Source organism: Schistocerca nitens, chromosome 1 (genome assembly GCF_023898315.1).
Source record: "Schistocerca nitens isolate TAMUIC-IGC-003100 chromosome 1, iqSchNite1.1, whole genome shotgun sequence".
Lineage (NCBI taxonomy): Eukaryota > Metazoa > Arthropoda > Insecta > Orthoptera > Acrididae > Schistocerca > Schistocerca nitens.
Genome location: NC_064614.1, coordinates 288684749 through 288700643, shown reverse-complemented (window position 1 = coordinate 288700643; position 15895 = coordinate 288684749). Strand labels below are relative to the sequence as shown.

The window sequence follows — 15895 nt, the reverse complement described above, 5'->3', positions numbered from 1 at the left end:
GATAATAACTTCATCAGAACTAGTTATGATTTAAACCACAGGTTACTGAATATCTCTGAATAATATGTGTTCCCTAATGATACATATAATCCTTAACTGATTTTGTCATTTATCGTCTATAGTTAACGTCTAAACGGTGACTCTCAAAGGCGAATTTAGAAAATGTGTGAAAGGATGCAAAATGTTCGTATATCGCATAACATCAGAACTAAAAGGAGTGGCTCTCCAAAATGTGTGTCATGATACGTTGCGGCGCAGTCGGCTCAGAAGCAGCGAAAGACCAGCGGAGGAGAACAACGAGATAGGCTGGATATCTCGTTTCCAGGACGTGGCCATTCGGAAAGACAATGTGTCACGACACAATGGACAACTCGGTCGCAGGCTGGCCACCTCATTCCATTCCAGTGCAACGATGGCACGTCAACACATAATGGATACATGTAGCACGCAACACATGTCACACAAGAACAAAAAGTGAGCTGAAAACAGAAGGCCGCCAGGGGATGGAGACTACCTTGTTATTTGTCATCAAAAACATTATCTGCAGAAATGCTACCCCATTGTCTCTAATTCCCGAGTACCAAGAACTAAATGATTTGAGGCACTCCTACATTGATGATAGTTACCAATACATGCACATCAGTGGCTGTGGGCATCCCAGGATCCCCTGTTTTGTTGAATCAATAGTCTTCAGTTAGCACTTCTCACCAGTACCCATGCAGATGCAAAGCTAACAAAATAATTTTGGCTGGACTCCGCCTCTAAGAGTTCACATTTCTTTGGTTTGTCATTTATAAGGTTAGTGGGTCCAAATATGAATCTTTTAGGTTGAGAGAATTTTGTTCACTATCAATCTGTCATCCAAAGTAATAAACGACATTGCCGTTAGTCATTTCACAATGTCCCTCTATTGTGATCCTCTCTGACTACTGTGTTGCCCTTACTATACATTATTCATTTTACCTCCCAGGCTGCAGATACTGAACAACCGAGCGAGACGGCAAGGTTTTAACAGATCTGAATTCACTTGGGGTGATGTTTCATTTCGATTTTTCGTGGATTTCCTGGTTCACTTCAGACGAACACCTTGAATAGGTCACTGTCAGGACACGGGAAATGCGATTTACCAAACCCCAAACTCGCTGGGTGTTATAATAAGTTGGTTGATATTCACAATTAGCATATCATTTCTGGGTTATGTTATATCTCCCGTGTGAAAGTTTGTTTTTAAAGTTGCCGTAGGTATGTGCGCCGCAAAATATTAGACGTTGCAACCGATGTAACCAAGGTCCTCGAGAAACATAAATCACTCTGTGTAATTACGGACCTCCACTCATCCCACCAACATTTCATCATGATAACAACACGCCCAGACTCGTTTAAGGCAAGTTAAAACTATTTGCCGGAACGAGAATTTCGTCATATTTTTCCCGGTTCCCAAGTACTACAGATCCTCATGTTCTTGGGAGAACCGATATATCGAGAGTTCGACTTAACCACAGCCGAAGGTTTGTCACTAAATGGTTCAAATGGCTCTGAGCACTATGGGACTTAACATCTTAGGTCATCAGTCCCCTAGAACGTAGAACTACTTAAACCTAACTAATCTAAGGACATCACACACATCCATGCCCGAGGCAGGATTCGAACCTGCGACCGTAGCAGTCCCGCGGTTCCGGACTGAAGCGCCTAGAACCGCACGGTCACCACGGCCGGCTTTGTTACTAAAGGTTTATAATTTATATAAAAAACAGCTACCAGCCACATGTATGGTTTAAAAAGGTTTATTGTCTTCAGACCATGACCGGTTTCGGATTTTTCATTACAAATCCATCTTCAGATGGCAGGTTACAAGCATTCTTAGTTGGATCTAGTTTTGTTTATGTTATTCGCTTGCTGCACTGGGAAAGAAAAGAAATATTTTTGTTGTCATATCGGAAATGGTATTTTTACGAAAGATTTACTTGTTTTACAAAATCTAATTGCTCGTGAGATGGTTTATTATAAACATTAGTAAACTTGCAGGTTAGTGTACTTACGGGCCGTGTAGTTCTGCCTGACGAAATATTAGTGCGTTTATGTTTTGGAACGCAAACTTAATACACTTTTCAATATGCACTATGTGAGTGCTATTCCAGTCAATGGACGTAACTTTCAACCTCATCATCTTAGTTTCACACGCAGCACACACGAATAACGTTTGCAAAACGTGGCCCAGCTTCACATTACTAACGAAAACAATATTTGCAAAGAGCTTACAGTCATAACGAAGTTAACTTACAGATGCAGTCCAGTCGATATGGGTACAGTAAAATATCTCTTTGCTATTGTATGAAATTAATCTAAAACGGAATAAATAAAATTACATACAAATAAGATTACAAACATTATATGTAGTACAGAAATACTGTGTGTTACTAATTATTTGTTACAATAATAGGAGATAAATTGTAATATATGACTTAATATGCAATGCACATGTTTTCATTATGCGATTTTTCAATGGCATATAAACAGTTTTTGGGGCCTGTATACTGAATGTTTTTGATGGAATATTGGGCTTAAGTTATTTTAAAAAAGTAAAAGCTTCTTCAAAGTTATTTAAGAAGGGGGTGTTAACTGACTCTGTCTGTTCATTCAAAATGAGATCAGGGAACCTGTTTTTATGTGTATGAATCTCAATCTCCTCTAGGAGATTCAATGTGAAACCTTTGTCTTTGAGGTGTAATATCTGCAGGTTGTTTTCTATATTCTCAACTGTATGATTGTTTTCTGCAAGATGGGTGGCAAAAGCAGATTTGCTTAGGTTTTTCAGACGTAGGGCATCAAGGTGTTCCTTGAATCTTGTTTCAAAAGCTCTACCTGTTTGGCCTATGTAGAATTTAGGCCAGTTGTTACACTTAAGTTTATAAATTCCCAATCTTTTATGGAGTATGCTATTGTGTGGGAGTGAGTGTATGACTCTTTGTTGGAGTTTGTTTTTGGTAGAGAAACTAATTTTGACATTCTTCTTCTTGAATAAGTTGGAAATTTTATATGAAAGTGGGCCTATATATGGTAGGGCTACATATTTTACTGTTTTTTTGTCTTTCACAGTTATTGTGGCTGTTGCTTGTTGCAAAGACTTGTTGCTAGCAATTTTTACTTTTGTTTTTTGAGAGAGTGTGTCAATGATTGAAGCATCATAGCCATTATTTTGGGCAATTGATTTGATTATGCTGATTTCTTTGTGCTGTTCAGTGGGGGTGAGGGGGACTTTATGCATACGATGTAGCATTGACCGGAAATTAGCCGTCTTATGTTGGTTTGGGTGGCAGGATGTGTTACTGATGGTAACATCTGTGGTTGTTGGTTTTCGAAAGATACCAAAATGGTGTTTCTTATTTATGTTTGATATTTTGAGATCCAGAAAATTGATGCTATTATTTATTACATGCTCCACTGTAAATTTGATGTTGTTGTGTAATTTGCTCAGATCTTCAGCTAAGGCATCAATTTCGCTGCTGTTGCCATCAAAAAGTAATAGAGTGTCATCTACGTCTCTCTTGTAGTAAATTATTTAACTGTTCATTTGGTTATTGGATGAGAAGAATTTTGCTCAAGATGGTTAATGTAAATATCGGCTTTTATGTTCTTATTAGTTAATCTTGGGGCAATATTATGCTTGAAGCCTTTATGATGGCCTTGCAATGGGTAGCAGTCTCCTAGAGGAGATTGAGATTCATACACATAAAAACAGGTTCCCTGATCTCATTTTGAATGAACAGACAGAGTCAGTTAACACCCCCTTCTTAAATAACTTTGAAGAAGCTTTTACTTTTTTAAAATAACTTAAGCCCAATATTCCATCAAAAACATTCAGTATACAGGCCCCAAAAACTGTTTATATGTCATTGAAAAATCGCATAATGAAAACATGTGCATTGCATATTATGTCATATATTACAATTTATCTCCTATTATTGTAACAAATAATTAGTAACACACAGTATTTCTGTACTACATATAATGTTTGTAATCTTATTTGTATGTAATTTTATTTATTCCGTTTTAGATTAATTTCATACAATAGCAAAGAGATATTTTACTGTACCCATATCGACTGGACTGCATCTGTAAGTTAACTTCGTTATGACTGTAAGCTCTTTGCAAATATTGTTTTCGTTAGTAATGTGAAGCTGGGCCACGTTTTGTAAACGTTATTCGTGTGTGCTGCGTGTGAAACTAAGATGATGAGGTTGAAAGTTACGTCCATTGACTGGAATAGCACTCACATAGTGCATATTGAAAAGTGTATTAAGTTTGCGTTCCAAAACATAAACGCACGAATATTTCGTCAGGCAGAACTACAGAGCCCGTATGTACACTAACCTGCAAGTTTACTAATGTTTATAATAAACCATCTCATGAGCAATTAGATTTTGTAAAACAAGTAAATCTTTCGTAAAAATACTATTTCCGATATGACAACAAAAATATTTCTTTTCTTTCCCAGTGCAGTAAGCGAATAACATAAACAAAACTAGATCCAACTAAGAATGCTTGTAACCTGCCATCTGAAGATGGATTTGTAATGAAAAATCCGAAACCGGTCATGGTCTGAAGATAATAAACCTTTTTAAACCATACATGTGGCTGGTAGCTGTTTTTTATATAAATTATAAACCTTAAGTACAACAGCCACGTTTTTTAACATGTCGACTTTCGACAAAATAGCGTTTGTTACTAAAATTTATTTTTAGAGGAGCACATAGAACGATGAAACATTCAACACGAGTTTAAACTTTATACCCGCCTAGCAGCCTGCGAGGCATACAGGGAACCAGCAAACAGTTTAAACTTACAGATGTTCCTTGCGACAGGAAAGAAAAATTGCCATTTTAACTATGTGTTCCGTTCGTTAGGCATATTTGTTCGTACACCTAAAAGTGTCGTATTACTTAAGTAAAATCCATAATACAAATAAAGAGTGTGATGTTGAGTTGTGAACGCTCAGCCATTTGTGTGATTACTTCCATAATTCATCCACACGTTACTGCAACGAAGTGAATTTTGAAACTGCACTGTGAACGCAATATGCACAACCAGAGACAACCCTTTACACACTTTCACAAACCGCTGCGCGTTTAGTGGATACATGCAAGCAGTTTAATAGATGCCACTGTCGTGTGATAGGCTATTTTCATTTGACAAAATGGTATCCTGCTTGTAAAGGACAAGAACTAAGGCACATACGTCTAAAAAAGAAAAACAAGAAACCTAACGATGGTTCGAATTATTGCACTATGTTGGATACGGATTTCATAGGTTTGTCTGCATAGCCATCTTCCGCAGCACAATTTCAGTTTTACCGGTAAAAGCAAACTGTCAATTCTCGCTGTCGTTGGTTACTTGAAACTATCCTCACACTGGCTACAGGGAATGCCGCGTTACCCACCGATGAGGAGTCCTGGTTGACACTTGGCTGCAGGTTATAGGCGATACAAACACATTCCAAACGAAAAAAGAATGATAGGAACAAAAATAAAAGAAAATAAAAAATGTCAATTCGATGATGAAAATGACGCAGCAAAGAATTAGAAATACAACAATACATTTGAATCAATTAATTGAATAAAAATGATAAAGTCTTTTAATTAGATTCAGAAAAATAAAAAAAATTTGCTGCATTTGGCGAGATTCGAAACATAACCCTCTACACGTCAGCTTTATACACTAGCCACTGCGGTAGCGTTCTCGCTTTCTACGCCCGGGTTCCCGGGTTCGATTCCCGGCGGGGTCAGGGATTTTCTCTGCCTCGTGATGACTGGGTGTTGTGTGCTGTCCTTGGGTTAGTTAGGTTTAAGTAGTTCTACGTTCTAGGGGACTGATGACCATAGATGTTAAGTCCCATAGTGCTCAGAGCCATTTGAACCATTTGAACCACTAGCCACTTCGCTATGCCATTACACTGCAAAAATTAGTTATATTTATGACTCTACTGTCCCAGTAGCAACGATTTATCGACGGCCTTCAAAAATCCAGCTTCACGCAATGTCGTGCAATGCTTATCTAATGTAAGCAGATCTCTGTGATTATAATTACTGTATTAACGACACTGAATTGCGTCTTGTGCGCAAGGATCCGGTAGTGTTTGATTAATGCTACGTGCGAAAGATGTGCATTTCATTAGCATCATGTGTGTGTGTGTGTGTGTGTGTGTGTGTGTGTGTGTGTGATGAAAGAAGAAAAGTCAGACCCAGGATTCGAGATCAAAACACATGAAGAAAGGAATCCGGACGAAAAATTGGAAGGGAACGAATTGTTGTGGCAGTTTGGCAACGGCGAACGTTTCGGGCTTAACGTTGAGCGCTTTGATGGGAGACCAGCTATAACGGATGAAGTAATTTTAATCGGATTATAGGTGAAGGCCACCTAGTTTTAGGGGGAGAAACGGTCGCTGGAGAGGGGCGAAGGAACTCAGCCGTTGCACGGAGAGTGGCAGAGAGTAATGCGGCAGCTTCAGCTCGTGGACGGTGTCTCCAAGGAGAGAGCCGTACACATCGTGCGGCTCCCTGCTCGGCGTGCCGGCGCGCCGCGTCTTTTGATAACTGGGCGCCGTCAGACGCCACGGACGCCGGCGGCTGGCTATTAATCACTCCATGGGGCGCCAACACCTGGCGTGATCGATCGCCCCAGCTTCAGGTGAAACTCCTGCCCCCACCCCCACCCCCTACTTCGACCCAAAAGCCACTGTTGCACGAGCGCACTCTACGACGAGAAGGCAGCGAACACACCACCTGTCATCCACGCGACTACTGTCAAAATTCAGTATCAGCCTTAATCCCAAACTTCCGAACAGCTCTCGGCACTGTACCGCTATAAAATCAAAGTTCCACAACCAACACGAAACCTTGACACCACGTGTCGATGACATGTTCATCCCTACTTCTACACATTAATAAACCGCAGCATTTTAAAGCTGAGTATTTCAAGTCGTATCACCTTCTAAATTACATCCCTAACATACTAGGCAAACTATCAGCGTGCTAATGCTGCATGTTGGACAGAATGTATATTAGCTTGTATCTAGTTTTACGTGGCCACTTCGACACTCCATTGAAAATTTTGGCATGGAATGGATTCAGTTGTGCGACTGGATTCGTGATTTCCTGTCAGATAGGTCACAGTTCGTAGTAACAGACGGAAAGTCATCGAGTAAAACAGAAGTAATATCCGGCGTTCCCCAAGGAAGTGTTATAGGCCCTCTATTGTTCCTGATCTATATTAACCACATAGGAGACAATCTGAGTAACCGTCTTAGATTGTTTGCAGGTGATGCTGTCATTTACCGTCTTGTAAGCTCTTCAGATTATCAAAACGACTTGCAAAATTATTTAGATAAGATATCTGTATGGTGCGAAAAGTGGTAATTGATCCAGAATAAAGAAAAGAGCGAAGTTATTCACATGAGTACTAAAAGAAATCACCTAAATTTCGATTATGTGATAAGTCACACAAATCTGAAGGCTGTGAATTCAGCTAAATACTTAGGGATTACAATCATAAAGCATCTAAATTGGAAAAATCACATAGTTAATATTGTGGGTAGAGCAAACCAAAGACTGCGATTCATTGGCAGAGCACTTAGAAGGTGCAATAGATCTACTAAAGAGACTGCTTACACCACGCTTGTCCGCCCTATTCTTGAGTATTGCTGTGCGGTGTGGAATCTGCATCAGGTGGGACTGACGGATGACTTCGAAAAAGTACAAAGAAGGGCAGCTCGTTTTGAATTATCGCGAAATAGGGGAGATAGTGTCACAGACATGACACGTGAATTGGAGCGGCAATAATTAAAGCAAAGACGTTTTTCGTTGCGACGGGTTCTTCTCATGAAATTTTAATCACCAGTTCTCCAATTGCAAAAACATTCTGTTGGCACCCACCTACATAGTGAGAAATGATCATCACGATAAAATAAGAGAAATCAGCGCTCGCACAGAGCAATTTAAGTGCTCCTTTTTGCTGCATGTCGTTCGAGAGTGGAACGGTAGAGAGACAGCTTGAAGATGGTTCATTGAACCCTCTGCCAGGCACTTTATTGTGAATAGCAGAGTAATCACGTAGATGTATGTATTTTCCGCTCGGAGGAAGTAAATATTTGTTTGTGAAGTAAGGTAACTACACGCATACAGATGTGCAAAGTTTATTTATAATTTATGTAGCAAATAACAATACTTATTCAGTGATAATACAGCTCAGAAAAATTTCAAATAACCTTTCATGTACGTCTACAAACATACTCCGCAAGCCACTTAATGCTACATGGCGGATGGTACCTAGTACCACTACTAGTGACTTCTTTTCTTGTTCCACTAGCAGATGGAGAGAGTGAAAAGCAGCTGTCTACATGTCTCTGTGCGACCTCTAATTTCTCATATCTTCCTGATCCTTACGCAAAACCCACTTCGCGGGAGTACAATCGTTCTACAATCAGCTTCAAATACCGTTTCTCTAAATTTTCTAAATGTGTTTCGTGAAAAGAACGTCGTCTTCCCTCCAGCTATTCCCATTTGACTTCACGAAGCATCTCCTTAACAGTCTCTTGTTGATCGTACCTAACGGTAACAATTCTAGCAGCACGTCTCTGATTGTCTCGATGTTTTCCTTTAATCGCACCTGGTGGGACCAGAAACTCTCGAGCAACATTCAAAAATCGATCGTACTAGTGTTCTATACACGATATCCTCTACAGACGAGCTGCACTTTCTCCCAATAAACTGAATTTGCCTTCCCTACTAGCATGCTTACTTACATACTCGCCCAATTTCGTATTGATTTGCACCGTTACACCTAGATATTTAATTACGTGATTGTGCCAAGCAGCACAGCACTAATGCTGTATTCGAACATTATAACATCATTTTCCTATTCATCTGCATTAATGTTTTCGAGACGGAGCCGAGTCTCACAAGCTTGGCGTTTTAATTTATTATTATTTTTGAACTGACTCTATTAGCCTCAAATTTTTCAGACGGTATCTACATACGCCACTGAATGTCCTGAAAAATTATATCATTGGATGACGAAGAATTCACGAGGTATGAAGACTATGGTTGTAGGCAAGTGCCCGAGTGAGACTCGGACCCATGTCGAAAGCGTCAGCTTAACACTTTTCTACGATTAGAGCAAGCTGCCATTCGTCACACCAACTAGAATTTTGTCTGTCACCTTGCATCCTTCAACAGTCACTCAACGATGACACCTTCTCGTACAGAAGAGCGTCATCAGCAAACACCTGCTGATTGCTGCTCACCATGTCCGTCTGAGAATTTATGCATACAGGGTGTTACAAAAAGGTACAGCCAAACTTTCAGGAAACATTCCTCACATACAAAGAAAGAAAATATGTTATGTGCACATGTGTCCGGAAACGCTTACTTTATACGTTAGAACTCATTTTATTAATTCACTTCAAATCACGTTAATCGTGGAATGGAAACACACAGGAACAGAACGTACCAGCGTGACTTCAAACACTTTGTTACAGGAAATGTTCAAAATGTCCTCCGTTAGCGAGGATACATGCATCCAACCTCCGTCGCATGGAATCTCTGATGCGCTGATGCAGCCCTGGAGAATGGCGTATTGTATCACAGCCGTCCACAATACGAGCACGAAGAGTCTTTACATTTGGTACCGGGGTTGCGTAGACAAGAGCTTTCAAATGCCCCCATAAATAAAAGTCAATAGGGTTGAGGTCAGGAGAGCGTGGAGGTCATGGAATTGGTCCGCCTCTACCAATCCGTCGGTCACCGAATCTGTTGTTGAGAAGCGTACGAACACTTCGACTGAAATGTGCAGGAGCTCCATCGTGCATGAACCACATGTTGTGTCGTACTTGTAAAGGCACATGTTCTAGCAGCACAGTTAGAGTATCCCGTATGAAATCAAGGCGGTGAATCGAGGAAGTACAGTACATACTGACGAAACTAAAATGAGCTCTAACATGGAAATTAAGCGTTTCCGGACGCATGTCCACATAACATCTTTTCTTTATTTGTGTGTGAGGAATGTTTCCTGAAAGTTTGGCCGTACCTTTTTGTAACACCCTGTATAGTGAACGGGGCGATACTGCCATACTTCCTGGGGCACTACTGACAGAACCCTTGTTTCTAACGAACACTCACCGTCGAGGACAACGAATTGGGTTACATTACATAAGACGTCTCCGAGAAACTCACATACCTGGGAGCATAATGCGTATGTTCGGACATTCGTCAACGGCTGCAGTGTCGAAAGCTTTCCGAAAATTTTTGGATATTTAATCTGCTTGTTGCCCTTCATTCGTAGTTCGCAGGATATCATATGAGAAAAGGGCAAGCTGAGTTTCGCACGAGCGATGCTTTCTAAACCCACGCTAATCTTTGGACATAAACTTTTCCGTCTCAAGGAAACTTACTATAATCGAACTCAGAATGCGTTCAAGAATTCTGGAGCAAATTGGTGTTAAGGATATAGGTCTGAGGCTCCGTTCTTTCACTCTTCTGATGTACAGGAGTCACCTGCGCTTTTTTACAGTCGTTTGGAACTTCGCGCTGAGAAAAATATTTCCAAGAATGAAAGCTAAATAAGGAACCAGTGTCGTAGAGTACTCTCACTGAAACGAATTCTGTTTCCATTCGGATGTAGCGATTTATTTGCTTGGGACTCTTTCGGTTGCCTCTCTACGCCATGTCCTGCATGGTGAAATGGTAGCTAGAGATCATTCTTTGCCAGCCCCCACGTACCACTCACAGGCTACAGCCAAACTGGAACCTGGCCACTGAATCCACACATTTACAGACTTCGAGGCGACTGTATCCAATCCATAATCACAAGCTAGAAAAGAGGAAGAAGAAATGAGTGAGCAGCCAAGTCAGTAACTCCCACGAAAATCAAGACAAACAAATGTAAATTGTGCACTCCTGAATCCAACTCCCACAAAACATATCTGTAGTAGGAGCCTGTCAGTACACCACAAGAAACATCCCCTATCCAAACTCTAGAATAGGGGGTGGATTAACGTCATCTGTTGTAGAGATCACTTGTCGTCCTTACAAAAGGATGCTCCATGACAAAGAATCTGAGAAAAACGAAAGTGGATCTAACAAAACTAAAACTCGAAGAAACAAAAGCGAAACAAGCTGGTTCTACATCTACATCTACATGGATACTCTGCAAATCACATTTAAGTGCCTTGCAGAGGGTTCATCGAACCTCCTTCACAATTCTCTGTTATTCCAATCTCGTATAGCGTGCTGAAAGAATTAACACCTATATCTTTCCATACCAGCTCTGATTTCCCTTATTTTATCGTGGTGATCGTTCCTCCCTATGTAGGTCTTTTAATGATGTCCATCCCAAATCCTGTATCATTTCTGTGACACTCTCTCCCATATTTCGCGATAATACAAAACGTGCTGCCTTTCTTTGAACTTTTTCGATGTATTCCGTAAGTGCTATCTGGTAAGGATCCCACACCGCGCAGCAGTATTCTAAAAGAGGACGCATAAGTGTAGTGTAGGCAGTCTCCTTAGTAGGTCAGTTACATTTTCTAAGTGTCCTGCCAATAAAACGCAATCTTTGGTTAGCCTTCCCCAAAACATTTTCTATGTGTTCCTCCCAATTTAAGTTCTTCGTAATTGTAATACCTAGGCTTTTAGATTAGACTGATTTATTGTGTAACCGTTCTACAAGTTCTGCGAAGTTAACCAGGAGGCAGAACTGATAAAGACCCGCAGATATTAAGTGCCGTTCAAAAGACGGTGTGCGAAAGTAAGAGCGAAGAAAGATGTATGTTGTACTAGTTGCAAGTCGAAATGGAAATGTTGAAACCGATCAGTGTAACTCCAAAAGTAGCCTCATAGTTTAAATACCGAACACATAGGAAGAACTCAGATGTTTTTGCCAATGTCTTAAAAATTAAAATGATTGTCTGTCAAACCGAATAAATTTCTGTATTTTTTGCTATAGCTGAAAAAGTTCGGATGGTACAATTTATAATGTAGAAGACCTTCTCATATACTGTACCGCTTTGCTCTTCTCCGCCTATCATGTCATCTTTTCTGAACTGTAGAAAATTTATTTTCAAAGCTTTAAGCATGTGTGATCGATAGAATGGGCCTACAAATTACTAGTGTTACTTTTAGATACTAAAAGGTATCAGATAGATTATATAATGGTAAGACAGAGATTTAGGAACCACGTTTTAAATTGTAAGACGTTTCCAGTGGCAGATGTGGACTCTGACCACAATCTATTGGTTATTAACTGTAGACTAAAACTGAAGAAACTGCAAAAAGGTGGGAAATTAAGGAGATGGGACCTGGATAAACTGAAGGAACCAGAGGTTGTACAGAGTTTCAGGGAGAGCATAAGGGAGACAGGAATGGGGGAAAGGAATACAGTAGGAGAAGAATGGGTAGCTTTGAGGGATGAATTAGTGAAGGCAGCAGAGGATCAAATAGGTAAAAAGACGAGGGCTAATAGAAACCCTTGGGTAACAGAAGAAATATTAAATTTAATTGATGAAAGGAGAAAATATAAAAATGCAGTAAATGAAGCAGGCAAAAAGCAATACAAATGTCTCAAAAATGAGATCGACAGGAAGTGCAAAATGGCTAAGCAGGGATGGCTAGAGGACAAATGTAAGGATGTAGAGGCTTATCTCACTAGGGGTAAAATAGATACTGCCTACAGGAAAATTAAAGAGACCTTCGGAGAAAGGAGAACCACTTGCATGAATATCAAGATCTTTGATGGGAAACCAGTTCTAAGCACAGAAGGGAAAGCAGAAAGGTGGAAGGAGTATATAGAGGGTCTATACATGGGTGATGTACTTGAGGACAATATTATGGAAATAGAAGAGGATGTAGATGAAGATGAAATGGGAGATATGATACTGTGTCAAGAGTTTGACAGAGCACTGAAAAACCTGAGTCGAAACAAGGCCCCCGGAGTAGACAACATTCCATTAGAACTACTGACAGCCTTGGGAGAGCCAGTACTGACAAAACTCTACCATCTGGTGAGCAAGATGTATGAGACAGGCGAAATACCCTCAGACTTCAAGAAGAATATAATAATTCCAATCCCAAAGAAAGCAGGTGTTGACAGATGTGAAAATTACCGAACTATCAGTTTAATAAGTCACAGCTGCAAAATACTAAATCGAATTCTTTACAGACGAATGGAAAAATTGATAGAATCCGACCTCGGGGAAGATCAGTTTGGATTCCGTAGAAATGTTGGAACACGTGAGGCAATACTGACCTTACGACTTATCTCAGAAGACAGATTAAGGAAAGGGAAACCTACGTTTGTAGCATTTGTAGACTTAGAGAAAGCTTCGGAAGGTGGCAGGGGTAAAATACAGGGAGCGAAAAGCTATTTACAATTTGTACAGATACCAGATGGCAGTTATAAGAGTCGAGGGGTATGAAAGGGAAGCAGTGGTTGGGAAGGGAGTGAGACAGGGTTGTAGCCTATCCCCGATGTTGTTCAATCTGTATATTGAGCAAGCAATAAAGGAAACAAAAGAAAAATTCGGAGTAGGTATTAAAATCCATGGAGAAGAAATAAAAACTTTGAGGTTCGCCGATGACATAGTAATTCTCTCAGAGACAGCAAAGGTTTTGGAAGAGCAGCTGAACGGAATGGACAGTGTCTTAAAAGGAGGATATAAGATGAACATCAACAAAAGCAAAACGAGGATAATGGAATGTAGTCGAATTAAGTCGGGTGATGCTGAGGGAATTAGATTAGGAAATGAGACACTTAAAGTAGTAAAGGAGTTTTGCTATTTGGGGAGAAAAATAACTGATGATGGTCGAAGTAGAGAGGATATAAAATGTAGACTGGCAATGGCAAGGAAAGCGTTTCTGAAGAAGATAAATTTGTTAACATCGAGTATAGATTTAAATGTCAGGAAGTCGTTTCTGAAAGTATTTGTGTGGAGTGTAGCCATGTATGGAAGTGAAACATGGACGATAAATAGTTTAGACAAGAAGAGAATATAAGCTTTCGAAATGTGGTGCTACAGAAGAATGCTGAAGATTAGATGGGTAGATCACATAACTAATGAGAGGGTATTGAATATAGTTGGGGAGAAGAGGAGCTTGTGGCACAACTTGAGTAGAAGAAGAGATCGGTTGGTAGGACATGTTCTGAGACATCGAGGGATCACCAATTTAGTATTGGAGGGCAGCGTGGAGGGTAAAAATCAGAGAGGGAGACCAAGAGATGAATACACTAAGCAGATTCAGAAGGATGTAGGCTGCAGTAGGTACTGGGAGATGAAGAAGCTTGCACAGGATAGAGTAGCATGGAGAGCTGCTTCAAACCAGTCTCAGGACTGAAGACCACAACAACAACAACTTTTAGATAATGTACATTAGATTTCAGTGATATCAGAAATATTCTGAAAGTGATACATTTGTCGACGCCAGAGCTTCGGACATTCACTCTGAGTGCGCCACGCAGGTTGTAGCCACAGATACTCTTTGTCAACTCTCTCTATTAGCTTTTGGTATTTACACTAAGTTGTGCATTTTGAAAAGAGCGCGTAGCAATCACTTAGCGCGAAACTGTCTGCACATATCCCAGATGTTAGAGGCGGAAAAGGCGCAGACGGTTGTGAAGTAGTGAGGCGAGCCCGCGGCGTGTGTTGCAGGTGATCAGCATCAAGGACAACGACAGCCTGGCGGCGATGTTGGCGGCCGAGGTGCAGGCGGACCTGCTGATCCTGATGTCGGACGTGGACGGCATGTACACGGCGCCGCCGGGCCAGGAGGGCGCCCGCCTCATCTCCACGTACACGCCCGACCTGGAGGAGACCATCCGCTTCGGCAAGAAGTCCAGCGTCGGCACCGGCGGCATGGACTCCAAGGTACCGTACTGCTCTGCTTCCGCGCCTTCTCACTTCTATGCCACCGGATTATTCGTCATATGTTCAACTTCATTCGTCTCATAGAAATTGACTTACCCGCCGATACACAGGGTTCCAAATAATTCTTCTGGGTGTTTGACTGCGTCATTCCCTGATGTACAGGGTGTAACTAAATTCCCTTTATAGATTTTGAGGACTTGTAGTGGGGACCAAGAAGGTTAAGTTTGGCATAGGAACCCTTGTCTGGAAACGAAACTTTTTTTACGCTACATGCAATGTACTGTAATAATGAAACTTCCTGGCAGATTAAAACTGTGTGCACCGACCGAGACTCGTACTCAGGACCTTTGCCTTTAGCGGCAAGCGCTCTACCAACTGAGCTACCGAAGCACAACTCACGCGCGGCCCTCGCAGCTTTACTTCTGCCAGTATCTCGTCTCCTAACTTCCAAACTTTACAGAAGCTCTCCTGCAAACCAGAGCACTTGCCCGCGAAAGGCAAAGGCCCCTAGTTCGAGCCTCGGTCGGTGCACACAGTTTTAAACCGCCAGGAATTTTCATATCAGCGCACACTCCGCTGCAGAGTGAAAATCTCATTCTACTGTAATAATCGTTGGCCTCTGAGTCCTGTTGCTCGTCGTCTGGGTCCATTTGCACGTAGGGCTCGATGTGATCACCGACGACTTCAACACAGATACAGTACTATGCCCCGGTACATACAATCACCAGTCACTGGTTCTCCACCATCCGCCGGAGGCATAACCGGCGCCAGTAGGCTTTCCTCGGATGCCACAGGGGTCTCGTATAGCAAGGATTTCGTGTGACCCAGACAGATAGTAGTCTAGAGAGTTCAAGTCGGGAGAATGTGTGAACTAAGAAATGGGGCCACCACGACGTATCCACTGTTGCGCAAACCATTGGTCCAGCTGACCTCAGACCGCACGTGAAAAATGAGGTAGGGTACCATCGTTCTGAATCCATATGT

The 15895-nt window shown here is 41.2% G+C and overlaps 1 protein-coding gene across 1 annotated transcript in view; it reads left to right on the top strand.

Annotated features, from left to right (window-relative positions):
• Positions 1-15895, top strand: part of LOC126248240 (delta-1-pyrroline-5-carboxylate synthase) — a 204232-nt gene that overhangs the window by 79548 nt on the left and 108789 nt on the right. The window contains exon 6 of the mRNA XM_049949084.1: positions 14696-14911. Coding sequence (XP_049805041.1) covers positions 14696-14911 — 216 coding nt within the window. The remainder of the gene's footprint in view (positions 1-14695; positions 14912-15895) is intronic.